General features: G+C 54.6%; 1 protein-coding gene across 4 annotated transcripts in view; it reads right to left on the reverse strand.

Annotated features, from left to right (window-relative positions):
* ENDOV (endonuclease V) overlaps positions 1–27,544 on the reverse strand; it is a 40,799-nt gene that overhangs the window by 5,537 nt on the left and 7,718 nt on the right. Inside the window, exons 4-10 of one of the 4 annotated variants that reach the window (XM_052657827.1) lie at positions 27,344–27,383; positions 26,066–26,178; positions 25,128–25,196; positions 24,689–24,817; positions 22,058–22,131; positions 21,214–21,272; positions 14,318–15,111 (exon numbers count right to left, since the gene is read on the reverse strand). In XM_052657827.1, the coding sequence (XP_052513787.1) occupies positions 15,092–15,111; positions 21,214–21,272; positions 22,058–22,131; positions 24,689–24,817; positions 25,128–25,196; positions 26,066–26,178; positions 27,344–27,383 (504 nt within the window). In that variant the 3' untranslated portion in view covers positions 14,318–15,091. Of the gene's footprint in view, positions 1–14,317; positions 15,112–18,633; positions 19,689–21,213; positions 21,273–22,057; positions 22,132–24,688; positions 24,818–25,127; positions 25,197–26,065; positions 26,179–27,343; positions 27,384–27,544 lie in introns of those variants that run through there. The other 3 variants (XM_052657826.1, XM_052657824.1, XM_052657825.1) reach the window with 3 other exon arrangements.

The following is a 27,544-nucleotide window of genomic DNA, read 5'->3' on the forward strand; positions in this document are numbered from 1 at the left end:
GGCTCAGGTGGTAAAGCGTCTGCCTGCAATGTGGGAGACTCAAGTTCAATCCTGGGGTCAGGAAGAACCCCTGGAGAAGGAAATGGCAACCCACTCCAGTACTCTTGCCTGGAAAACTCCATGGATAGAGGAGCCTAGTAGGCTACAGTCCACGGGGTCCCAAAGAGTCGGACATGACTGAACGACTTCACTTTCAGTTTTCACTTTCTTTCAGTGCTCTAGCACAGACAGCAGTGCAGAATGGGGTCACCAACACCGGAAAACACCCAAGTGCTTTGGGAGGACAAGACTGCCCCTGGGGAGCTGCCCAGCATTGTGACACTCTGGCATGTGACCAGACTCTCCCTGTTGTGGATTTGGTGGCAACCTGGGGAGAGGAGCCAGAGATAAGGGGGGATGAGAGGATGAAGCATTCGCTTAGTGGAAGGAAAGGAGATGGTGAGAATCCAAGGTAGGATAAAGGGACAGAGAGTAAGGTGGGGCAGGGGAGGGTCCCTGGGCAGAGAGACCAGGCAGAGGGCCTGGAGGGGCGGCAGCATGGCAGGAGAGAGCAAGAGCTGGGGTGTGGGAGGGTCAGGTCACACAGGGGCTTGAGAAGGAGAAAAGCAGCTCGCCTCGATGATGTGCAGAAAATTTCATAGCTCAGTGAGGTCTCTGTTATCAGACACGGCCAAGATGGATGGAGACAGAAACAAGAGGCCTCAGCAGTCATCTCTGAACACAGACAGAGCATGAACTCTGTCCAGACCTAAAAATGGCCCTCAGGCCCCGTTTCCTTGCTGACTGGAGTGGGTTTGCCAATTTTAGCCTAAATTTACTAAAGTTCTCCTGCCTCCTAGACACAAATTACTAAGATACCCTACCATGGCATCACCCCATGAGCACTCCCCAGCTCCCCACAGTGTATTGTTGCTCTCACTCAATTCCATTGCAGTTGTGTTCTAGGGGTCCTCGGATAGGAGGTAACTGACACCTCATACACCAAGGAAAGAACTGTGGGTTTTACTCTGAATAATATGGGAAGCCACTGCATGGTTTTAAGAGGAGAAGTGTGACGTGATTTTTGAAAGAAATGTCCTAAAGACCCATCAGGAGGTTCTCTGTGGACTGTGAGTGATGGCATATGGAACAGGGTTCCCTGTGGCTACTTGGTGCGGGAGGGGGCTTTTTCCACCTGCAGGGCAGGAAGAAGTGAGTGTGAACACATGGACAGCCTCTGTGTCCTACAACCACCTTCTAAGGAGCTTCTGAGAAAAGAACTTCACTGAAGCGAGCTAGACTGGGCTGTTTGCATCAGCTTCAGCATCTTAGTGGACAGTGCATAGGTGCCTAGCCTCCCCCTTTCTGAGCCAGCACACTCAAGACACCCTGAAAGACAGAGTTTTTGGAGGGAACTGCCCAGTGGCCCAGCGGTTAAGACTCCATGCTTTCACTGCCAAATGCCCGAGTTTGATCCCTGGTAGGGGAACTAAAGAGAGCCCCCCCCCCCCCAAAAAAAAAGACTAGAGTCTGTGGAAAAGTCAAGATCAGTCCACACTGGCAGGCACCAAGGAGGCAGGACATAAGGCTCTACAAAAATGTCCCATGTTTTGATCAGGATATATGGTGATGTCATTCCCATGACCCTGTGTGTGCTCAGCCAGGAGGGCTAAGGGGCCAGACTTGTGAATAACTGGCTCCCAGGTTAGAAATATAGCTCAGAGGTAGGAGGCATATCTGCCTCCCCTGTCCCAGCACACATATGTATTGCTTCCAATTTTTGCCTTGGAGGGTGGGCTAGCTAAGGGGGTTCTTTCAAAGTACCAGGATATAACATGTCTCTTTGTCTGATGAAACCATATGGGATGTGTATGTGTGGGTGGGTGAGTTGTGGGGTCCTCCTTCAGAGAACCCATGGTCCGAAAGCATGATCAGTGGTTCCCAGGGATGGCAGAAGCAAAGTGTTGGCATTTTGCTTGCTTGCTTTTGCTGCCTCCTCATCTGACCTGGCTGTTTCTCCTATTTCTCTGAGGACTCTCACACCTGGAGGATGGAGCCCTTGGCTAGGCCTGCTTGCCTGAACTTCCCTCCCTGGACTGGCAGATTCCTCAAGCCCCATCTTGACCCTGTCTCCTACGATAGCACCCCTAGCCTAGAAGGCAGAGATATCTTGGGACTGACTGTAGAAATGATCACAGAGCATGGAGGGCCCACTGTCACTCCCAGAACCCCCTCTGTATCAGGAGGCTCAGGGAACCGGCGCCTACATCGGTATCAGTTGTATCAGTGTACATGTGTGCCCTTGAGTCTTAGTGTGTGTGTCTGTGTCTGTGTGTGTGTGTGTTGGGGAAGAAACAGGGATACTAGGGAGGGAAAACTCTTCAATCACATCAGGAGTCTCCATTCCCACACATGAGGGTCCATGGGGGCACTGCAGCACATGAATATAATTTTATTTGGGAAAAAAATGCATATGCAATATATTGAAAAAAAAAAAAAAAGCCTAGAAGAAAATATTCTGAAATGTCAGCAGTGGTTATATCTTGCGGTGGGATCAAGGATTTTTATACTTTCGTGTTTTACACCAAACATGTGTTGGTTATGTAATTTAAATTTTATTTATTTATTTTTAAGCCAAATTCTCCAGCCAACTGTGCTTTTTTCCCAGTTGCAGTAACTTTCCTTGGAGTTAGATTTGGTTCTGGGTGAACCCAAGGAACAAACACTCCTTCTCAAGTTCACACTGACTGAGTACTCGTGCTTTCATTCCTCCTTCGACAGTTAATGTGTTGCGAGTGTCCCTGTCCTCAGGAATTTTGCAGCCTAGAGCCATTCTCTCCCCACGACCTGCTCCTCCGCGAGGAAATGGGGGTGGAGGGGGCGGCGATGTTTGAGGGTGGGTGGTGAACGGGGGAGGTGGAGTAGCTCTCTGGGCGAGGGGTGGGTGGTGTCGGCCTTGGCTCCTCAACACCGGGAGGATGTAAAATGCTTGGACAACGTTAAAGGGATCGACTGGATTTTCTGCTGCCTCCTGCCCCTGAACCTTCTTGAGAAGGAGCCCTGGGGAGGAGGACGCCCGCGACCCCGATCGCGGTAACGGAGATACCCAGGCGGCGCGAGCACCCGGATGCCGAGGCCTGGAGGCCAAGTTCTGGGGCAGGACTGCGGGACTCAGACGCCGGGCGCGGTTGCCACGGCAACGCCCTCGGGCGCGCCGCGATTGGCGGCGCTTCAGGGGCGGGACCCAGGTGGCGCTCCCGCGAGAACTTGGCCTCGTGGCTTCCGGTCGGCGCAGGCCAAGAGGGTGCGGGCGAGGCTTCCGGCCTGGGTGGCCTCCTGGACTGTCATTCCGGCGTACGGTGGGGTAGCCGGTTTTGCTGGCTGTGCCAGCAAAATGTGACCAGAATAGGCTCCTTGTCCCTCCTCCGCTGCGACCACCCTGGACCACCTTTAGTCGCTTTGAGTAATGCCCAACCTCTCGCCGGGTCTTCCATCTCCGCCCTTCAGTCCATGTTCCATCTGGTGGTTCCCCGTTTCCCTGTCAAGGCTGTGCCCCGTCTGCCTCTACCCCACTGCTCCCCTACTTCAGCCTTGTTCACTCGTGACTGACCTTGCTTCATCTCCCGCCAACCACTTGCTGGTCCCTCTGTCTAGGCAACACCTCTTTAAGTGAGGTGACTACCTGCTTAAAGTTACACCCCACATTCTCCATCCTCCCTGGCCTGATTTTTCTCCACAGGTCTCATCACCATCCAACACAGTTGATAATGTACTTATATTGTCTGAAAGTTCCATGGCCAAGAGTTTGTCTTGTTCAGACCAGAGCAGGTGCTCAGTAGTTGTTGCCGACTAAGCAGGTGGATGAGGGGTCTTCTCATCTTCCCTAAGGGTGTTGAATCCCTTGGGTCACCCTCTCTGGAAGGAGAACTGGCCAGGACTAGCTGACTGCCCACGTGCCAAGTGTCTTGCTTTTGACATCTCACTCCCAAAGAGTGGCCTCCCATTTCTGTGGGAGGCCCAAGGAGCTTTTGGGAGCCCTATTCCTCCAAACACTGTCATCCTCAGCTCAGAATCCTTTGGTCTCCAGATGTCACTGGCTGTTGCTGGCAGTCCCTCCTGCATGCCTGGCACTCTGCTGAACTGTGTGAGAAGGTCTGGTGCTGCCTTCAAGGTTCTCAGTCTGGTGGGAGGGACAGAGAAGTGACTACCACCACACAGAGTGCAGTGCTGAGGATGGGCACCTGAGGCGTAGTGGAAGAGGGTGGGACCCCTCTAGAATGGGGTCTCTAGAATTCCTCCCAGTGGTCCGGGGGGCTCTTCTGGCGTGAAGTGTGCACCATAAACAACAATTACTGGTCTTCTCCTCTGCGCAGACATGATTTCTGGGATTCAACTCTTGGTAGCTGAGAAGCCTGTGCTTTTCCCAGGGCCGGATGCTGCTTCTCAGGCGAGAAGCCAGACAAGCATCCAGGCTGCCCAGAATTGCATCCAAGTGTCCAGACAACTGGCTTCCCTGTGGGTGTGGGCAATGGGAAAGGGGCTTTTGCTTGGTGTGTGGCTTGAGTGAGCGAAGGCAGCCATATGCTGCCAGCCTCATGGGGAGCAGGGCACAGGCCACCCCAGCAGCCAGATGCTCCTGGGCTAGTCTATGGCTCAAAGGCATTTCCTTCAGGAGAAGGGCCAGGTGGCTCCTCTCCACCTGCTCTCCTGCCCTTGCTTCCCTCTTAGTGCCAAAATCTAGGGTTCCAGGGCTGCGTCAGCATCGGGCCCTGCTGTACTGTCCTGGCATGGGGCATGGTGGCCTGAAACAGACATCTGGTCTGCCTCAACCCCCACAGCCAGGGCATCTGTGGCCCCATGGAATGCAGTAGCAGGGAGGAGAGCCGGAACCAGGGAAAGGCCATGCTCTGCTGTGCTTGCCGAGTGGCCGAGCATTCCTGGCACAGCTTACCTGGCATCGCTCTTGCCACTGAGGCTTACTGAGGGCAACCCCCAAGGGCCCTGCCAGGGTCCCTTTTGCCAGGTTGTGTCTGCTCAGGCCGAGGGAGGGAGGGACATAGGCCACAACTAACTAAGTCCAGTGGGATCTTGAACTCAGAAATAGTAGGAAAGGAGGGGAGCCCCTGCCCCTTGCTAATGATGTGCCCTCCTAGCTGGCAGAGGCATCCAACCTGCTCTGCAGGAGTTGGATCTACAGCCTGAGAGGGCTTCATTTTACAGATGGGAAAACTGAGGCTCTGAGAGGGGATGGAAGCATATGTGTACTTAGGGGGCTTTATCTTGTTTGCCTGTCAGCACCCCCAGTGAGATCAGTGTCATTAGCTCTATTTTATGAAGGAGGAACTGGGGATTGGAGAAGTGAAGCGCTGTTTGCAAGCTATCCTAGGTAAACCCCTTATCTGGCCCTGGCTTGCACGGATCTGAAAAGGAGCCAGGGCAGTGCCCACACTTGCTTGTTTTGCCACAAGATGGAAAAGTGAGCCCAAGAACGCAAAGCTGAGGGAAGGGAGACCCAGGATCAAGGTGATCCTCCTGCAGGAAGCAAGAAGTCCTGAGGCCCAGCTGGGCTGGGAAGTTTGAAATGAGGCTGCCAAAGGCAACTGTAGCCACCGGGGTCCTCACTGCACTTGGTCCTCCCTCCCCGCCATGCCCCCAGGTGTATGGAGTCAGACTTGGTTACTGAGTCCTGAAGAAACAAGAAAACATCATCTTTGGCCTCTACCTGGCGTGTAGATGAGGCCATCAGCGTGACCCCTGCCCTCCTCGGCAGTCTCTCCCCTACCAGACCTTCCTACGGGCCCTTCCCTTCCTGTACCTCAGCTGTGGGAACCTATGCCCGAGAGATGTGGTGCCCCAGGCCTAATACTACTCCAGACGTGGAGGGGAGCCCCCACCATCACCATCATATCATCCATCACTGGCAACAGTGACGAGACTTGGTCACAGCTCTTCAAAGGTTGGGCCAGTTCAGTTGGGAGCAAAAGGAGCAGCCTATACCAGGAGACTGTGACAGAACAGATGGCTGAGAGGCAGAAAAGAGGTGCAGATGCCCCCAGGGACCCTCCCGTTGGAGCCAGAGAAGGGACCATGGAGGAAGGGGCTGGTCCCGAGATGGGAGGAGGCACCCCAGGCGGGGTCATCCCAGCAAGCTGCCCTAGAAGGGAGGATGTGTTTGGAAGCCAGGTGCACATCAGGGTGGCAGGGGCCAGGGGGCCGGGGAGCCAGGCTGAGCAACGGGGTCGTGTCTATGGGCTTTGAGCCCAAAGCTGACAGAGCACATCCCAGCTCGTGGAAGCAGCTTTTCAGCAAGTGCCTTGAGCTTTCTTGGAAGCAGGCTGAGTTTAAATTATAAATAAACAAATGAGAACTCTGCGGCAAAGCGTGGGCCAGTGGGAACACAGGAGAGAGTGGAGACAGAGACCTCACTTGGGGGCTAATATTCCCCCTGAACTTGAACCCTCCTGCCCTCTCTTCCTAACCTGCCTCTGCCTCAGGGGCTTCTGGGCCTTCTGCTGAAAGTACACCTGGGGTCTCAGGCTTCAGGGGCTGACCTTGGCTGGCCAGAAGAGGTCCAGTGTGGAGCCTGCATTGTGGGGAGTGGGGAGGCCCACCTGGCTTATACACCCAAGAGGTTCAGGCCTGAGTCTCCCTGGGACAAAAACAGGCCCCGGTGGACACTCATCCGTGTGGGAGGTGCCTTACCAAATGTTTGAAGGGGGAGAAAAAAATCCCATTTTCTTAGCATTTTTTTTTTCTTTCTATTTTTTGATTATTTCTCCAGATGACTTCATTTCCAAGAAGGGTGTAGGGGAGAGGAGGAGGACAGGGGGCCTGAGGAGGGATGAAATGGGGAGTGGGTGCCAAGCCCAGGGAAAAGTCTGTGGGGGAATCGAGGGCCACCTTGTCCTGACCAGGTGCTCCCAGCCCAGACTGTGTCTCCTCCCCCTGATCTCCATGGACTTCTTGGCCAGCTCCAGTCCCACAAAGTCCTGGGACAGAGGTCAGCTCCCATCCAGCCGGGATTAGCAGGAGAAGGGCTTCTAGGAGCTTCTCTCTGGGGCATGACCTCCCTGCCCCACGGACAGAGGTCTCCTTACCCCCTCTACTGCTCAGAACCAGCAGTATAGGACCCACTCTGGCTAGCTTGATGGAAAAGAAAGTTTCTCCCCAGTGGCCATACGCCCAGGAGCAACACCCCAACCACATGGTCTCCCCATTGGGTGCAGACCCAGCAGCCCACACATGATAGGGCACTGATGCTCCAAAGCAAGGGCCTTCTGCCGCCACCCTTGCTAGAAAAGATTCAGGAGGATAAGTTTTTTGGTGTCGCCTGCTTCTGAGTCAGTCTGCCCAGGTGAATCTTGGTTGGTAGAGCCCAGGTCACATGCCCCCACTCTAGCTGCAAGGGAGTCAGGGAATACCAGCAAGGCAGGAAGACCCCACAAACCAGCAGCCACCTCAGAACCCCTTTAGTTCACAGAGGACTTCAGCAGCCCAAACGCCCAGCAGCTGCTGCGCTCTGAGGAAGAAACCGTTCCAGGCTTCTCTTCCAGTCTCCAGTGGCTGCTGGAGACCTTTGGTGTTCCTTGGCTGGTGGGTGCACCACTCCTGTCTCTGCCTCCAAGTTTAGAGTCATCTCTGAGTCTCAAATCTCCCTCTGCTTTTCTCTTCTGACACCTGACATTGGATTTAGGACCTACTCTAATCCAGGATGATCTCATCTTGAGATCCTGAACTTGGTATATCTGCAAAAAATCCTATTCTAGATATGGTCACGGTCTGAGGCTCCAAGATTCCATCTTTTGAGGGCTCCACTTAATCCACTCCAAGAGGCATGAGAAATGAGCACTGAGAAGGGGGCAAGGGAGGAGGGGGAGAGGTGAGGCAGAAGGAACATTCAGGCAGGAGAAACCAGCTGTCCTAGTCCAGCATTCACTGGACCATCAAATCTCCTTTTGGCTTCTGAAACCTCAAGTCAGCTGTGGCTGCCCAGACAGAGCTTTCCACCACCTCTGGTGTCCCCAACATTGTCCTTTCTCCAAGGCCAGGCACCACGAACAGCTCATCTTCTTGAGGGCTCCCAGGTGCCCCTGTGCCCCAGACCCCCAAGATCTCCAAGTCCAGGAGGCAAGAGAAGATGCCTTGCCTTTCCTCCCCAGGCACAAGGGAAAGGGTGGGTCCCCCAATCTCATTTATTGACTTCCCACTTTCCCAGAGCCATCCTTTTCCCCTCCCCAAATCCTCCCTGTTGGAGTTTGGGCCCTTTCTTCTGATGGGGCTCATTCCCATCCTTGGCAGAAAATGCTGTCAGAGATGGAGAACCTTCAAGATGCATGGGTCAGAACTAGAATATAAAAACATCTGTGTACATTCCACCGTTTACATGGCCCTTTGTCCTACACTGTCTCCTTAGATCCTCACTATTGCCTGCAAAGGAGATAGTAACCCCATTTTACAGAAGGGAAGACTGAGGCTGTCAGAGGCCTAATGACTTGCCTGAGTTTATATAAACCTGAGATTCCCACCCCAAATGTCCAGCTCTAGCTTCTAGTGCTATTCCTACCAACTCTACCACACTGGGCTCAATCCCATGAAGAATCCTGTCCATGTCAGGGCTTGAATCCTTCTAGGAACAGTGAGCTCACCACCTAACAAAACAGCAAATTCCACTGACAGTCCCAAGTATCAGAGAAGCTTCCTACATTGTAACTTGCCCCTCCAATCCTGGCCTTGGTAATGGGCAATGCCCTGCCCTAGTCTTCTCCAGGACACATCTTTCCATTTCTTACCCATTTCTTGAAATGTCCCTTCTGGGTTACCCTCTCTAGAAGGATTTCTGGCCTCTTGATGCCCCACCTACTTCAAGGACACAGGTCCTTGAGTCGTGAGGCAGCTACGGAGGGTGACTTTGGACAGGTGTCCCCCGGCACTGTGCCCAAGTCAGGTGGAACTAAGGTGAGGACTGTGCCTGCTCTGAAGGTGACAGTCTCTTTACCCATGACCAGGGTCTGAGGGTGAGGCCTGGCCATCTGGCCACCTTGGCCATCTCAAGGGGGGCACCATGGGCGCTCCTGGGCAGAGGCAGTCACTGTGTCACAGCACAATGGCAATGTCACACGTTGGGAAAGAAAAAGAAAGGCAACCACCAGCAAGCAGAGCGGCTGAGGAACAGCTGAGCTGAGTCACTGCAGCCGGGCGGGTGGAGGCGGCTGCAGGGGCGGGGTGGGGGCCTCCTAGGGAGGGAGGAGGAGGGGACACCAGGCCCACCTGGCACTCTCCCCTGGGCTTCTGGAGTGTGGAGGGTCGAGGCATCTACCCTCCCCATCCCGTGGGATGCCCAGGCATTTGAGGTGACCATTAGGACTGTCCAGCCAGCTGGCCTCCAGCTCCATTCCCAGCTCAGCCCACCTGGCCCCCAGGCTTCCACCAGCCACGTCATCTTTCTAAGCCTCAGCCTCCCCCTCTGTCTAGTGGGGTAATGGCTGCCTCCCCTACTCCTGGGCCGATTACTGAAGGCCATGGGGCCAAGTGCTCAGGGTGGCATCTGACACCCAAGGAGGTGCTGAGTGTGCCCAGTGACTCTGCTCACCATCACTATGAATGAGAAGCCCTAAGGTTTTCCAAAGCAGGATTCTAGGGTTTGCCTAGTGGGCCTCCCTGACTCCTGCCCCTGCCCCTTCCAGTACCCCATGAGTGCATTGCTGAGGCTATTGGTGGTCTTGGGCTGTTTCCTTGTTGATTTTCCACACCTCCCAGTGGCCCTGGGGGTCCAGGGTCCAGTAGGCTGCCCCTATCACCTGCCAGGACCCACACTGCATGGTTCCCGCTGCGGCCAGGAGGGGCTGCAGAAGCAGGCACCGAGCCCGACTCTGCAGAGTGGCAGCACCTGGCACACAGCACTTCTAAAACCTCTCTGGGAGCCATAGCAGACGGCGCTGGCATCCTCCTATCCTCACAGGAGGCCCCTCAGATGGCAGGATGCCCCCAGCCTGCTGAAGCTCAGGGTTTAGGAACTGGAAGGCACCCTGAAGACGATCCAAACTCGCTCCCTCAGGCCCTCTGCCCAATGCCCCCAGTGATACCAGGGGAATCCCTGCCTCGGCCAGTGCTTCCAGTCCCCCCTCCCATCGGTGGTTGTACTGGGATTTCCTGAGCCCCTGGCCCAGGAACCAGCACCACGGGCCTCACCCCAAACCGGGAGCCCATGTGATCCCAGCCCCTCCCTCCCTGCGCTCCCCACTCTCCCTCGGCGGGCGCCTGTCTCTCCCGCCCCCACGCTACCGCGGGAAGGGGTTCCTATGGCACCCCTTCCCCCGCACACACTTAGCTCACTGGCAGCCCATCTGCCCCAGACAGTGAGCAGCAGATGCCTTTATGCACAGCGGTGCCTGAAGTGTGGCCCAGCGCCTGCCGGACGAGAGCATGCCAGCCCAGTGCAGGGCTCACGTGACACTAGGCTGGGGCAGGGGCCCCTCACCCAAGGTGAGACCAGGCCATCCAGACAGCTCACCAGGGCCAAGAACCAAGATGTCTGAGCTTGGAATCAGAGTGGCCCTGGAGAGAGTTGCTGGATAGGCAGCTCTCCAGCAGGCTGCTCCCTTGGGAGACAGGTTTCTACAGCTCCCTGACTCCCTGGGGAGGGCCCAAAGTGAAGGGGTTGGTGTACCCCACACACAGACCCCACAGGGCCAGTCACTGCACAAAGCATGTATGAAGGTTTAGGGGAGAGGCTTCAAAGCACCCAGCTCCTGCACGACTGTAGGACCCTCACCTGGGCCTCATAGGGCTCCTCACTCGGTCTGTCTTGGCCCCCTGGCCTCACCCCAGCTCCCTCAGCAAGCTCCTCTCTGTCTCCTAAGTTCTTACAACTGACAGGGGCAAGTGGCAGAGCAGGGTCAAGGGACCCTAGAGCTGGGCTTCCTGAGGGGTGGTCACAGTTCCTGGATCCACTGGTCCCTGGACTCACCTGCTGTTTCCAGGATGCATGTGGCCAGTTGGCAAAGAGCCTTGTTTCCATGGCAGCAGCCTCTAGCCCTGGATCCAGTGGGGAAGGGCTGGCTGAGGACCCCAAGAGCTTGGTCTTTACCTCTGCTTTGCCCTCCCCAGCCCAGGGGCAAAGTCTGATAGCCCATGGGTGGCCAGCGGAGCGCTAGAGGGTCAGCCCAGCCTGGGGGAGGGAACTGCTGGAGGGCTGCAGTGCCCCATCCACTGAGGTGAGGTGGTACACCCACTCTTCCACCCTCAACAAAAACAGGAAAAGAAATTGGCTAAGTCTGGAGCCCTATGGACTCTGACTTGACATTAGCTAGATTTTCCTGATTCTGGAAAGAATTAGAACATTTCAAGGATCTGCACATGGGGCTGCTAGCTGCCAAGCCCTTATCTTGTTCATGGGCTCGTGCCCAGTGTCCCGTGTGAGACGTGATGGGGAGAGAGGTGAAACTGTCTTAGGCCGGTGTCAGCCAGCCTGTCTGGGGCAGAGGGATGGAGAGCTTGGCCTCCGAGAACCCCATTAACTGAGACCCCAGAAGCCACGACAAGCCCTGCAGCAACCCCCTCTCCCCCACCCTCACCCTTTGCTTTTCTCCCCTCCTCCCAGCACCCACACAGTGCAGGCAAGCACAAGCACTGGCACACACGCACGCCCCCGGGCCGCCTCTGCTCCCCTCACATCTTGCGTTTGTTTTGCTTCAGCAGGGCTCGAATGGGGACACGCTGCACTCTCACAATTGGCAGCTTGCTCCGATCCCCCTGTGCCCCCCCATGGAGGTGCCATATGTCAGTGTCATGAATAAGCATGAGGTTCCATGGCTGGGGGGCTGGGAAATGGCAGCTGCCAATCACCAGCTGAGTAGACATGGGGTAGGGGCTACCATGGACTGGGTCACCACTACCAGAGGGGTGAGGCAGGTGGGGGGATGGCATGGGCAGAGGCATGGGAAGAGGGTGGGATCAGAGCATGGTCCCTGGTCCTCACCAGGGGGACACATCTCTAGGTAACCACTATGCTTTCCTGAAAACAAGCAAAACCCAAAAGGCAGGGTGTGACCGTGTGGGGGTGTCCGGAGTCCATGAGCCCTGCCTCTCAGCCTTGTCTCTGCCTGTGGGCTCGCTGGCCAGCTCACACCACCTCCTCCAGAATACCCTCCTCCTGGGCCAAATGCCTCAACCTGTGCCTCTCCCCAGCATGCGCTCCATCCGAGCCCCCCATTAGACAGCGGGGGACCCAGGCTTCACCTGCAGGGAGGAGGATGGAGACAAACTCAGCACCCGCGCTGGGCCAGGCACATCTACACAGGGCCCCTTTCACTTTCACAAACCTCCTGGGAACTGGGATTATTAGCCCCATTTTACAGGTAAGAAAACAGGCTTAGAAAAGTTTTAAGCAACTGTCTCCAAGTTTTACGGCTCAAGAGTCAGGCAGCTGAATTCTGCTCAGGTTTGCCAGTACGTTGCCAGAGGCTCCAAGCACTTGGCCCAGGGTGCTGTTCTGTGTCTGCCCTGCCCTGGGTGCCTGCCACCTGACTGCCACCCAGGGCCTGGTCACTCCTCCTTTACCTCCCTGCCCTGCCCTCACCCCTGTAGAGTTTACCATGCCCTGAGGTTGCACTTATCATGCATCTCGGATCCTGCAGAGGCTACACAAGTCATGGGCACCTGCACATTTGTCCTTTCCTAGCATTGTCCCACCCCCTGACCAGCAGTGACTGATTCAGGCCAGACCTAGCAGGTGGCTGTGGAATGAATGAAGGAACGGACAGAGTCAGGCTGCTAGGTGACAGCCATGGTCTGAGTGCACCGGCATGACTGCAGAAGTGTGTCCCGGAGAGATGGAGGCCAGGCCCGGCCCGCCCCACACCCCAGACCCTTTTTCTCATTCCCAGCCCTGCTGGAGGCTGAGGCAGGCGATTGCGTGGCCTGGATCAGATTAACTGCTCTGAGTTAACTGGCTGTCCCTCGTCGCCAGCATGACGGATCCTGCTTGACATTTCCCTAGATAGTTAATTGATACCCAAGTAATTTGTCATGGAGACCTCGTTATATGCCAACTGGGTCCCCTAAGCCATTAACGTCTGTGCCCCAGAAACAAGATTGGCAAGTTAATAATGAAGCCTTAATCATGCTATTCCCTGCTGGCATGGGAAGAGAATTACCCGGAGACAAGATGGGGTGCTGCTGGGAAGAGATGGTGCTTTCTGAGGGGTTTAGGAACGGAATGTCCTGAGAGAGCCTGGCATCCCCTTCCCTTGGTTTCTCCAACCAGGTGCACCTTCTTCTGATGACAGTGTTCTCACTGTCCACAGAGGAATGCCCCTCCATGAGGTGGGCTATGGCTGACTCCACTCCCTGGCTCCAGGTTGGACACCTGGTCCCCCCTCCCTTCCAGCCACAGTGATCAAATTAAGCAATGATCACAGTCTATCCAGAACCTAGGCCTGGGGCTTTTAAGTGGAGTGTTTGGGACAGAGGGACACACTTCGCCCGGGAACACTACAGGGGAGAAAGAAAGCCTGGGCTGCTGCCAGCTATCCAGCATCCAGAGGGGAGGCCCCCTGGGTCAAAGGGACAGGGCAGACGTGTGTTGCAGCCAGGCCACACATAGCCAGCTCTGCCCTGGAGTGAACTAACAAGCCCCTATTATTAGCTTAAGGTGGTTTAAGTTGGGTTTTGTCACATGTAATCCAGAGAGCTCTCAGCTCAAACACCTACAGGCCCTTACTTCAGGATTCAAGCTTGTCTGCAGAGCCCAGGTGAGGTCTGCTCACAAGAGTGAGAAGTCCTGGGCAGGAAGACAGCCCAATGCAGAAAGGCAAGGCCTGGACAGACGGGATCCCGGTGGAAGAGGAGGAAGCTAGAGTAGAGGCCATCCAGCATCTTGGGCTGGCAGCCCAGGCTGACAGGATGGCATTAAGTTCAGCACCGTGGACAGCAGTGGCTTCCCCCCACACAACACTGAAGGCCCAGAGGAGGAAACAGAGATCTCCCACCCACCTAGGAGACACAGGACAATGAGGTGCATCTTGAGGCTGTGGACAGACTCCTGAAAGATGTCACAGTGTCCTGTGTCTTGAAACAAAGACACTTCTGGGTACTTAAAAATCCCCCTTTCCTGGTCTTGCCCAGTTTCTAGGGTGGTGTTAGGGTAGAGTTGTGGTTCTGAAGAAGAAATCAGATAATGCATCCATTAAAACAAAGGAGCCATCATAGGAGTGAGATGAGGGTGAGAGAGGTCCCTGGTGCTGGATGTGCATCAGGTACACAAGGCAACTGAGTCAGGTGGGTACAGAAGGAGCGACACAATATTAGTTATGCTTTGGTGGACTAAAATATTATTCAGAACAAAGGTATATTCTCTCATAGTTTCTGAGGGGTAGGCACCTGGAAGCAGATGGGCTAGCTGGTTCTGGCTCAGCGTCTCTTATGAAGTTGTAGTCAAGACGATGGCCAGGGGCACCTGAAGGCTTGATAAGGGCTGGGGGGTGTACTTCCAAGATGGCACCCTTATATGGTGACTGGCAGGTGGGATCAGTTCTCTGCCATGTGGACTTCACAGAGCAGTTTATAACACGGCAGCTCACCTCTCAAAGTGAATAATGAGCGGGAAGAGGGAGGGTGGGGACACCATCAAGAAAAAAGTCCCAGTGTGTTTTAGGCCTATCATCAGAAGTGACACACCTTCACTTCTGCACCTTCATACAGGTCACACAGATGGACCTAGTTCAATGTGGCCAGGGGGTTATATCAGCCCCAAGAGGCCATCTTGGAAGCTGGCTACCACAGGCTACAAGAAAAAAAATTAATTCAAGATGGCCTGATGCTTTTAATGTACCAAAAAGGGATTTATATTTCTATTGCAGAGTTTGAGAATAACTAATGGATACACAGAAAATAACCAAGCCAAAAACATAAGGAAATTATCAAGTGCAGGAAAAACAAGAGGTTGTACAAAAATGGAGATGTAACTATATTACATTACTCAGCTAAGAATAGTATGTGCCAAGAAAGAATAATGCAGACATTGAATTCTGATTCAGTGAAAATGAGAAGATGAAGGAAAGTGTGTGGGGGGCTATGTGAGAGGAAACAAACTCTCAACTCCCATAGCAGGAAATCAATGGATAATTTCAAACTCTAGGGGAAAAAAGAAGGAAGAGAAAAAAAAAAAGAAAGGCAACATTAGCATGGAATTTAGAAGTAAATATGAAAAAAACAACCCCCACACCAAAAAAAAAAAAGAAAGAAAAAGAAAAAAAAAAAACCTAAAAACTGAAATAACAAAACTTTGCATTTGAGCAGGGGAAGTCAAGAAAGGAGAGGAGTGGGTGGGTTAGGATCTACTGGATTTTCATTACTGTTTGACTATTTAAACTATGCATATTTAAAACCCTGGTTTAAAAAAAACACACACAACAAAACACCAAAACACCAGTGCACTTTAAGTAACTAAAAGACAAAAATACCCCAGCCTGCTCTCCACTCCCAGCTCTCCATTGGGCACTTGCAGCCCTGAGAAAGGGCCTAGGGAGCTGTCTCTTCTTCCTGGAAAGAACCCCTGACCCACACCCCATGTGCTGCAGTCCTCCCCTGCTCCACCATGAGCCTCTAGTGGTCTCCCCAGTCTCTGAGTTAATCCAGGTTGGCTTACCTGTCTGTCTTGGGACTGCATTCTTCCTCCACTAGCCTGCCTCCCACCTTCCCTGCCCCCTTCCCAGGTCTTCTGCTGGTTGGGTGGAGAGGAATCAGACTGGGGGGCACCCAGCCCTGTCCACAAGCAACAACTGTGCCCCTGGCCCTTACTTCCTGCATTCCCTACCCTGCCCCCAGTGCTGCCCATCATGGTAGGAAACCCAGAAGTTGCTCCTGTTTCCCAGGGAGGTGAAATGGGGACAGTGGGCTGTGCTCCATCATTTCCATGACACCTCTCCTAATTACCCAGTGTACTATTCATTTGGATGTCAGCGCTGCCACATGCCTGTGCCTTTAATTAATAATTTGGTAAAACTCCATACAGAGCCTCGCCAGGGCAGTGCAACAGGGACTACTGGGGCTGGGCCAAACCTGCAGTGGGTGGGCCAGGCTGATGAGGAACCCCCACCTCCCCCAACCCAGCAAGTGCAGAGGTCTTAGGCTGGAACCCAGGGCCCTGCTTCCTTGTCCCCAGGTGTCCCCATCAGACCACAGAGCCCCAGGTGAAGCCCCTTAGGGAACCCTTCCAGGGGAGGAAAGCAGACCTCAAGGGCTGTGTGTGTACCAGTGACTGGGGTCTAAGTTGGGGGATTGGCTCCCCGGCAGCCCAGACTGACCCTTGAGCCCTGGAGGGCTGAGACCCTAGGAGTGGGGAGGAGGTGTAATCAAAGGGGCCAAGGAGCCTGCCTCAGACACAAGCTCAAACAGGTCAATACCTGTGATCAGAAAGTAAAGGCACAGGGGAGGGATCCTTGGGGCAGCTAGGAACATGGCCAGGCCTCCTCCCTGTGGCCTGGCCTTGACCCGATCATAAAGAACTCCCAGGCCTGGGTGTCCTCTGTTCCTGACTGCTCCAAAAGTAGGGAGCGTGGGCAGACTAGGGTCCTGGAGGCAGGTGCCATGAGGACCCTGGATGTGACCTGGAATGGCCAGGCCTGCCCACAAGCTTGTGGTAGCCTCCAGGCTCAGCCCCTGGGGACCTGGGAAAGAGGCACAGAGGCTGCTGGGCTAACAGGAAGATCTATTTGAATCTGATTTGAATTATTGAGTGTTTCGAGACTTATTCTTGGTTCTGGGGCAGGCTGTGGTCTGTGAAGATGGATATCATCTCGGCCCTATTTTTAAGGCTCTGTGGGAAGGAGCCCAGACGCCATGGCACTTAAGGCTCCTGTGCAGCCTTCTGCAGGGCAGAGCCCCTGGGGGCAGGGGGAGAGGCAGGCAGGACATGCCACCCCCAAGCCCCCACCCCATTCCCACTGCTTTCCTGCTCTCCCATGAATGACCCCAGCCAGCAGGCCCTCAGGCTCCACGGTGGCCCCCTTCAGTTGCTTCAGTGCTACCCCCATCTTTCCAACCCCTCCTCATGAACCCCCAGCTTGGCCTACCCCTCCGAGATGCTCAGGGCTATATCTACACCCACCACCCTGGCGTGAGCCAGGGATCCCAGCAAGCTGCTGACATGTTCTCTCTCTTCCTCTCATCTCTGATATGGCCTTGGTGTGGCCAGGAGACAGGACCAAGGGACCAATGGGTCCGAGCACTGCTACAGATTCTCTTCCTCCAGGCTGTACCTGAAGCTAGTCTCTTTAAAGTTCAGATGCCCACCCCACCCCCACCTCCACCCATAAGCCTTCCATGGCAGGCTTAAGCCCCCACTTAGCCCACCCAATCTCTGCTATCCTTCAACTGCTTCACCTGGAACCTCTGAGGTCAGGCCAGGATTTAGGTGGGGCCATAAATAGATTCTGATGGGGTGGGATTTATAGTCTTTGGGGCTTGTGGGAAAAGATGAAAGCCCTTGAAAGCAGAGCTAGGTTGAGTCCTGACTGTCTGAATCTTGCAGTGGACCCTGCCCTCCCACTCCTCACTCAAGCCAGGGGCACTACAGAGGCATTGTGAGGGTGGGAAGAGCACTCCTTAGAAAAACCACTCACTGCCAGACTGACTCAAACTGCTAAAATCGGTAAACAAAGTGGAAATACTACTAACTTTATAGAAATAGAAAATTTCACAAACAATTGTATGCCACCAACACACTAGGCAATCTGGATGAAATGGACAAATTCCTAGAAACACACAAACTATCAAGTGATTCAAGAACAGAAAATTTTCATAGACCGATAACAAAGAGATTGAATCAGTAATCAAAATCCTACCAACAAAGACAAGCTCAGGGCCAGATGGCTTCACTGTGATTTTACCAAAGGTTTAACAAGAACCAACACCAATCCTTCTCAGACTCTTCCAAAGAAGAGAAGAGGAGGGAGCACTTCCTAACTATTCTATGAAGCCAGTATTACCCTCATATCAAAGCCAGACAAAGACATCACAAGATGAGAAAACTACAGACCAGTATCCTTTATGAATATCGATGTAAAAGCCCTCAACAAAATACTAGCAAATCAAATTCAGCAGCATAGTAAAAGGATTATACACTGTGACCAAGAGGGATTTATTCCAAGATAAAATGCAAGAGTGGCTCAAAATATTAAAGTCAATCAATCTAATACATCACATTAACAGAATGAAGGAAAATGATCATTTCAAAGGTGCAGAAAAATCCAACAACCTTTCATGATAAAAACACAGAGAAACTAGGAATAGAAGGAACTTTCTCAAGCTGATAAAGGTTGAAAAACCCACAGCTAACGTCATACTCTGTGGTGAAAGATTGAAAGCTTTCTCCCCCGAGATCAGGCACCCGTCTCTCTACCTCTGTAACAGATAGATTCAGATGGGAAAGGCAGAAATAAAACTTTCTCTGTTCACATAAAACATGATCTTATACATACATACATACATACGCACACACATTAGTGCTAATAAATGAGTACAGCAAAGTTGTCAGATATAAGATACAAAAATAGTTGTATTTTTATACACTTTCAATGGGCAATTCAAAAATAAAACAGTAGCATCAAAAACAATAAAATACTTAGTACTAAATTTTACCAAAGGAAGGACAAGATATGTTCAAGGAAAATCACAAAACATTGTTAAAAGTAATTAAAGAAGATATAAATAAGTGAAAAGATCCTGAGTTCAGTGACTGGAAGAGGTAATACTGTTAAGACAGCAGTGCTCTCCAAACTGATCAGCGCGATCACTATCATAATTCTAACTGCCTTTTTGGGGGGGGGGGCGGGCAGAAATGGATAAGCTGGTTCTAAAATTCATATGGAATTACAAAAGACCAAAATATCCGTATGCAAAAGTTACCTCAAAATGGGTCAAAGATCCAAATGAAAGTGCTGAAACTACAAAACTCTTGGAGGAAATTTTTGTGACATCAGATTAGGCAATGGTTTCATTGCTATGACACCAAAGCACAAGCAACAAATGAAAAATAGGTAAACTGAACTTCATCAGATTTTAAAACCTTCACTCAAAGGACGCAATCAAGAAAATGAAAGGCGACGTCCCTGGCAGTTCAGTGGTTAAGACTCTGCATTCCAATGCAGGGGCTGTGGGTTTGATCCCTGGTTGATCCCAGGCTGTCCCTGCCTCTGATCACTAATGCCTCAGTGTGGAGCCCGGCTGGTGCTGTACACCCTCCATTCTTCATTCACTGGGAAATGACTGTGCCCCGCCGGCATGGACTCCACATGGATCCTCACACTCAGTCCCCGAACTGGATCAAACAAGTGCCTAGATCGTCGCAGGACACAGACCCGAGGCAGGAGGGGCACTGCCAGCACAAGGGAGTCAGAAGCTGCAGGTACAGAGGTGCAAGTTCCAAAGCCACAATATCCCAGAGCCTGGGGTGAGTGGGCAGATGGCCCAGGGCCTGCTAGGAAGGGTGGGGTGAGGTGGGGCTCCCTGTGCACCCCTGGCTGTGATGAGCAGGTATTTTTTCAGTCCCAGGACTGGGTGGGCAGTGGAAGTGGAGGTGAGAAGAAAGATGTCCCAGTGTGGACATCTGGGGAGGACTGGAGATCAGAATCTGGGACAGGCCTTCCCGCCTGCAGGAGTCCCCTTGGAGGTGCCTGTGGAACATACCAGAAGTTGCTTGCCCAGCAGGCCTTTGAATGGAGACCACAAGCATGTGAGTGGCACCCAGCACAGGTGCCACTTGACCCCAGTAGGTCCTCTGTACCCAGAAACCCCCCACCCTGGAATGGTCCTGTTTCCTACTGCAATGTCCTAACAATGGGCTTCAAGAGCAGAGGTTAAGCAGAAGGGGGACAGTACCCTGCAAGCCCCAAACAGCTGGATGCCTTGCTCACTTGTCCCCTTTGCTTCTCCTAGGAGCCCAGGCCTGGAAGAGAGCTCCTTTCTCATCATGAATGAAAGGAGAGACACCAGAGCAGAGAACAGAGGGAGTGCTAAGACCTGAGGCTTCCCTGGGTTTCTGTGCCAGGCTGTTAAGTCATGACAAGCAGCTCCTTCTTGAGAGGCAGTATAAATGGCAAGAAAGGCCTTCAAAGATTCTTCACATCTCTCGGCAAAGATCCCAGAGTTCTTAGGGAACCTGGGGGCCTGGGGGTGAGCTGGCAGGTGGAGGACTAGAGGCTGTGGGTGGAGCCGTGTGGCCTTCTGGGATTTAGCTCACACTGAGGGGCATGGCCGGTCAAGGGCCAGAGTCAGGGATGAGGCAGAGCTGCTTCCCAAGGTGGAGATGCCTTTTGAGGCTGGGCCTCTGGGTGAAGAGGCTGGCAGGGCAGAGTGCGTCAAGTTGGCAGGGATGGGGGAGAGCTATTGGCACTTGAACGCAGTGGGCTGCCCACCCTCACAGAGCCTGGCCAGGACAACAGATGCCAACATCCACCCCTTCTGGCACAAGTTCCAGCCCTCCGCCTGGCACCCATCCCTTCAGCCTAAACTGTCCCTGTATGTCTCCTCCAAGCTCAGCCTCTTCCAGGCTAAGATGCAGCTCTTCTGCCCTTCTCCTGGCCCTGCATGTGCCAGAAGCAGACAGGCTGGAGACCGGCAGGGCAGCCAGGGGCCAAGCCCAACAGCAGCCACCCCAGTCTAGACCCTCCCTGGGCAAAGCAGGAGTGGCTCAGGTCGGCAGGGAGCTGGGTCCTGGTTTACAAGTGATCACGAAGTGAAAGCAGCACGTACACTCAGAGGAGCAGATGGGCCAGGAGAAGGTGTGGATGTATGCATAGTCTCGTAGCCATAAGCCCACCTGGGCACTTTCAGAACAGAACACAAAAACACCAGAAAACTCCCTGCGAACCTTGAATCCCTTCCTGTGCTCCTGGGAAATTAATGTCACGGGTTCTCTGGATCTGGTGCCCTGCCATGTGAGCTGTATTCCACTGAGCTTGCTCTGGGCCCCTAGGCCCCATGACTGCAGAAGGGGAAGGTGGCCACCCCAGTTCATCTGAGAATGGCTCTACCTGCTGCGTCCCCATGTCCTCGGGCATAGGTGCCCTACTTGTTCTGTAGGCCATTCCCTCAGTCCCCAAAGATGAGTTGGAGCAGAAAGCCCAGGAGTCTACCTGGCATCTAGCTCAGTGCCACCCCCAGCCCTTGCCCTACTGCCTCTGGGCTCCTGGGCCTAGGGGCTTCAGTTCTGGGCTTCAAGGAGCCCATCCTTACCTGCAGGCTCTTCTGAGACTCCTTGGGGGCACGCCTTTGACCTTTGTGCCTCCTTGCTCCTGGTAATGACATCAAGAAATGACAGCATCAAACACCAGAGCCCTCCTCACTTCCTAGATGGTCTCTGGAAGCTGAGTCAACCTGGATCCTTAGGGGCTTGAGGACCCAGGTCAGAGGGCAAGGCAGATCCTGATGGCCAACCCCTACCACTGGGAGAGTTCAGGGGTCCCCCCTAGTCCTCAAAGCAGCTTAGCCAAGTGCAGGCCAGGAGGGGAAGGGAACACAGAGGAAACGCTGTGCTTGCCAAGGGCTCCGAGCAGGAGAGGACAGGCCTGACATGGGAGCTGCCGGCTGCCACCTCATTGCCTCAGTTTCCTCATCTACGAAGTGAGCACAGTGCTTGTCTTATGGAAGTGCTGTCAGGATTAAGCAAGCAGCTCCTGCACACACACGGCACAATGAGAATTAATGTGTACCACACAGGTGAGGGAACAGGCCTGGAGAGAGCAAATGACACAGCTGGTGCAGAACCAGGTTGTGAGCTGAGACCATCTGACTCCCTTGCCCTTTCTGTGGAACCCAAGGGCCTCACAGACAAATGCACCAAGGTAAGCTGGGGGCTGCCAGGGTGGGAGGTAAGCAGTGGACTGTGAGGGTTTCTGGAGAGTTCGCACTGAACATGGAGTCCACACTGGTGCCCAGCATTCTCTCCTGTCCCCTCAGGAACTTTGCGTCTGCTGCCTGGCCCTGCATGTCTGGCCTGAGCTGCAGCATCACAACTGAGAGAGGCCCAGCCACCAGAAATGGCCCCACGTGGGCATGACCCAGCCAGCCCAACACTCACCTCCCCGACTGCGGGGCAGGGACCCCTTGGACTTCCTGGGTCCTGCGGATGTAGTCTCGGGAGCGGATGTCAGCCTGGGGAGGAGGGCTAGAGTGAGAGGCGGTAGCTGGGGTCCCATGCTGGCCTCTGGACCAGTCCTCACCCAGAAGGGTGGCCTCTCCTGGGAAAGCCCACAGGGGCCTGACCTTCAGGACAAGAAGCAGCAGCCCCATCATGTGTGGGTGCCAGGATGCCCAGGCCCTCTGGTCAAGGTGCTTGATGGCCTAAGGGAATCGGCTGGGTGCCCCACTCCTGTTTCAGCTGGCTTTCAGTGGGCTTATAGCTTGTGCTTCCCTATGTTTTGCTTGAGCTGATGTTTTTCCTGCTAAAACTCTCTTCTCTGAAGGTTATCCTCAGCCCAGCTTGTCTGTCCCCACTTTTGGTTCATCTGGCTCTCTAGGTAGCGCTGGAGAAGGAAATGGCCACTCCAGTATTGTTGCCTAGAGAATTCCATGGACTGACACTACAGTCCATGGGTCGCAAAGAGTCAGAGAAGACTAAGCGACTAATGCTTAACGCTGGGTAGTGTTAGCTGTTAACTCTGTCTGTGGGGAAGTGTCTGGAAAGTTCTGCAGAGTCACCAGAATCAAAGGGGGCTTGTGGGCCACAGGCTGGTATCAGACACATCCTGGAGAGAAGTGATCAGGCCTGAGAGGGGCCCCCAGAAACCTTCCACTTGGTTTCTCCCACTGGCTGACCCCCTTCCAGGGGGCTTGGCCTCAGGGAGGCCCCTGATCCCACCTCCAATGGGCTTAGCCCCACTTCGGGCCACAAGACTACAGGACACAACAGCTAATCCTCCTGACTGCTTCTATTTCAGAGTGAACGGGCAAGTGGGCAGGGTGGGCAGCAGGGTATCCAGGTGGGAAAGGCCCTGGAGACGTGAGGCAGTACCACCTCCCTTCCCCTAAAGCAGCCTGGCCTGGCCGGGGGACAAAGGGCCTGTGACCAACGGAGCCGGCCTTAAACCCCTCTCTCAGCTTCTCCTCTGAGCTTCCAGAATTAAGTCAGGAGGGCAAAATGTACACAGGTGAGTGGGCCCAGGAAGAAGATAGATCAAGAGATGGCCAGTGCCACTGGAAGGAACCCCACCCCCTTTCCTGGAAGCAACAGGGTGGGTGGGCTCCTGGATGCAGATGTTTGATTTTTCTCAAGAGTACACACACAGTGTTGCCCACCTCTGAGGGGCTGATGGCACTTTATGGGGTATCCCCCCACCTGCAAGGACACAGTGATCATCCACTCTGGGGCAAGGAGAGAGGTAGACGGACAAAGACCTGCCCATAGTACCAGCTCAGTGGAGTCTCTGGTTCTGAGAGCCTGGGAAGAAATCTTCTGTCCTCGTTCCCAGCCCCACTCCTGCCCCAACCTCTGCCGACAAGGTTGCACAGGTGGGTGGGAATGGGACAGGAAAGGTTTTCTGGGGCCAGGACACATGCCACAAGCTTGAGAACCTATGCATTTACAAACCCTGTGTGGGGAGGGAGGGAGTGAGGCGAGGCTGTGGGCTCAGCACGTCTACCTGGAAGTCACCCTAGGAGCCTAGGCTCTGTGGAGCCCTTGGAGCTGCCGGCGTGGGCTTAAACAGTCGTGTGCATGCTACTGCTGCCACCTGGAGGCCACCCTGTACACCAGCAGCCGGGAGACCCCAAACCCCAGGCTCTCGGGGTATGCAAAGCAGCTGGTGCTGAGCTGAGAGACTGGGTCGGCCCTCGGCCAGGTTGCCTCCAGCTGATGCAGCACAGGCCACAGACCTTGCTGGGAAGGCAAATCTGACAGAGTTCCCTCCCATATCACACCCAAAGCCCTGTGGTAAACCTGAAGACCTGCCGCAACGCGCACCGGCTTCCACCTGCTCCCCCAGGCCAGGGCTCCTGCCATATATTCCCCTTAGTTTCTGGGCATCAAACTCCTTCCTGCCCTACAGTCTTTGTAAATGCTGATCCTCGGGCCTGAACTGCCCTTGCCCTCCCTCTTCCAGCAGGCCTCTCCCTGAAGGCAGCTTCCCACAGATCCTCGACTCACGGGCTTCCAGGAACTTGTACCCGCTGGGTACCTCCTTGTGGCCAAGACAGCAAGGTGGCCCAAGGGCATCTTGCATAAGGTTCTATCTCCTGCACAGCAGACCAAGCTTTTTCTTGGCTGGGCCAACTTGTCCATGAGAATTCTGATCCCCTTTGGCCTCAAGTTGGCGCTACGTGCCTGGTGTGGCCTGATTGGCATTTCTGGCACAAGTCTTCCTCAGCTGTGCCCAGTGGCCCTGCAGGGGCCCCCCAGCTGAGGACAGCTGCTCCCTCCCAGGCCAGCTGGGCAGCTTGGGCCCTCAGAGGGCTGGCATTTGAGCTGACATCAGCTGATTCACCCAGTGACCCAGGGTGCAGGAGGCTGAGAAGCTGAACACAGGGCCAGGCAGGGCAGGGCTCCAGGATGAGTCCTGGGAACTCTGTACCTCCCAGGCCCCTCTCCTCCCCTCCAGGGCCCAATGTGACCCAAACAGACTCTCCCACAGGTGCCTGTGGCAAGCTCTTAAGCCCAAGGGCGCAGGAAAAGTAGGTGCTATGCGCTAGCCCACCCACCTGGCAGCCCACTCACCTGGCGCACGGGCTCCGGGATCCGAAACTTGCAGCAGCTGTGGGTCAGGCGCACAGCTGCCTCCAGGCTTATCTTGTGGCCCACAGAGACATAGAGGGGCTTGGTGCTGTGGTCATGGCTCCTCAGGGCCTGTGACAGAGAGGGTAAGGTCAGGGCGCTGGGCAAGCTTTGTGGGTGAGAGGACTGACACATCTCAGCTGGCGGGCAGGGGCTTGGGGGACTGGTGGCACCTTCAGGGCACCTTCCTGCTGCTTGTCTTGGGGACAGGATAGGGCCAGTGAGGACACAGAGGCCTCCTCAGCACAGTTTTGGAGAGGAGGAAGTAAAGATGCAGGGTCAGCCAGAGTGGCAAGGTCTGGGGTACACACATTACACGGTGCTAACCCAGGGCCCAGCTGAGGGGTCTGCCTCAGCAAGGCAGAGACCCCTGGCCACTTACCCTGCCCAGGACGGTCCCGGAGCCTCCCATCAGAGGAAATGAGTCTCCTCCAGCCTTTAGGAGCTGTATCTGGAAAACAGAGGGAAAAAAAAAAAAAACTTGGAGAATACCTTTTTCGGTGAAGGGCTGAAGGCAAGCCTGCTCATTTTCAAATCATGAGCAGTTGCTGAGCAAGGAGATGGAAGGGCCCATCCCGTGAGTGGGTCCTGCTTCCAGGCACCACCTACGGCACTGTCCCACCCTGACAAGATGCTCTCCTCTCAACCCTGCAGCAGAGACGGGGCAGTAGCCCACCCACTGCTGGGGGTGAGGAAGCGCCAGGATGGTGTACACACAGGGCCACAACCTGCTCGAGGCTGCTTATTTCCTGCTGCTTTCTCTCCTGCTACAAATTTGAGCACTTCTGATTCAATCTGACACACTTTCTCAGGTGGTAGGGATTGGCTCGCTGAGTGGGTCAGGAGCCCCTGTCAACTCAACACACACAGGCTCCACTCAGGCATGGGGAGCTGGAAGGATAGGACAGAAACAGTTGATCCCTGCTCCCAGTCGGCTGTCCAGGTGGGTGAGCCATGCATGTCATTGTCCCCCTCTGGAAAGGGTCCCAGAGGACGGGATGCCCCAGGCAGGTAGGTGCCCCAGTTCCACGTGGGAGGAAAAGCACGGAACGTTGCACAGGCCCTGAATGCCCAGTACCTACAGGCTCTGCTCCCAGTGGGCGCCACAGCAGCACGCAGGTCAAGGTGGACAGAGCAGGAGAGGCAAACGTGTGCCCAGAGGCTAGGAGAGGAGTTCCGGGTCTCCAGAGATGGCCCACCACCCACGAGCAACTCTGGTCTCCTCATTCTGGCCAGTGACCCAGGATGGGAAGAGAGTGTCTCAGTGGAGCCGGCTCACAGCAGGGCAGTCTGTGTCCCGCGCCACACAGGCCCCCTCACCTTCTCCTTGTGCAGAGCATTGTTCTCGAGCCCGTCCACCTGCAGGAGTTTCTTGGCCACCCCGATGCAAGGCAGGTCTGTGAGGACACCAAGGTGGCAGGCCACCCCAAAACCTGCAGGGGCAAAGGAAGATGAGGCTGGGGCAGTGAGCCCAGCAGTCAGGAATCAGGGTGGGGGACACACTAGAGCCTCACCAAGCTTCCCATCAGTGGAGGCCTGTTGGTGGGCAAGGACTGGGGGTACAGGCCTCAGAGCCCCACCTTGACCTTGAATCTGGCCCTCTTCCCCAACTTCCCAGCTGGCAGGCTGGATGGATGCCTCCCTCCGTCTGACTAGATTAGGAGCCTAATTACAATTAACATGCTCACACGTTTCACTAGCTTCTTTCATTTTCTGGCACCTTCCATCCTCCCCTCCGTTTGTGGCTACCTTCAGGCCTCTGGGTCTCTGCCCTAACTGCCCCAGCTCTTTGGGGTTCCTGCCAGGAGGCCAGGGTAACAGTGACTGGGGTCAAGGCCCAGGGCTGGCCTGTTGGTCCTGCAATAGCATCCAGGGTGGCTCTGGGCCCACAGGCTCCCAGGGCAGGGACTGAAAACACAGTGCCAACCCTCCTCGACTCCCTCTGCTGACTGACCTCCAGCTTTATATCTGAGGGTATGACAGCCGCTTCCCCTTAGTGGTTTTCTCCTGGGTCAAAGTTCCCCTGTGTCGGTGGGGCACACGTGTCCGTTCCTGCTTGGTTTCAGGCAAGGGTCTGCCTAGGACACAGGGCAGGTCGCCAGTGGGACAGGCTAGCTGAGCTCCAAGTGGTAAAAGTGAAAGTGTTAGTCGCTCAGTTGTGTCTGACTCTTTGCAACTTCATCGACTGCAGCCCACCAGGCTCCTCAGTCCATGGAATTCTCCAGGCAAGAATACTGGAGTGGGTTGACATTCCCTTCTCCAGGAGATCTTCCCAACCCAGAGATCAAACCCACGTCTCACCACCTGAGCCACCAAGGAAGCCCCAGCTGAGCTCAAGGTCTACGACTTTTGGTAGCACTGTGTCCAAACTGGGTGGTGGTGCCTGAGCTGGGCCAGCACACGTAGTGGAGACAAGCAGGAAAGAGGTAGGGGTGGAGAGAAGCAGGGGCTTTTTACTAGGGGGTCTTGACAAGGAAAGCAAAACCAGGAGTTGCAGGGCCAGGCTAGGGAGCAGAGGGCCCATGGCCTGGTGCAGGCGACTGCCCCTTCAGGTCCCTCTCCTACAACCCTCCTGGGCCGTCTTGGGAGCAGGATTACCTCGGTGGTGCAGCACCCCATTTCCATCCACAAAAAGGACCTGGAAGAGCCACAGGGGAAAGTCACAGTCAGCTGAAGCACCTCACGTCCATCAGGCCAGGGCATCCCAGAGCAAGAGGAGGGACCCAGTTCTTTGGGTCTTATCCCTCTTGAGGCAAAAGCACTTCTCCAGGAAGTTCATGGAACCTCTCCCTGCAATGG

This window comes from Budorcas taxicolor, chromosome 19 (assembly GCF_023091745.1).
Source record: "Budorcas taxicolor isolate Tak-1 chromosome 19, Takin1.1, whole genome shotgun sequence".
NCBI lineage: Eukaryota > Metazoa > Chordata > Mammalia > Artiodactyla > Bovidae > Budorcas > Budorcas taxicolor.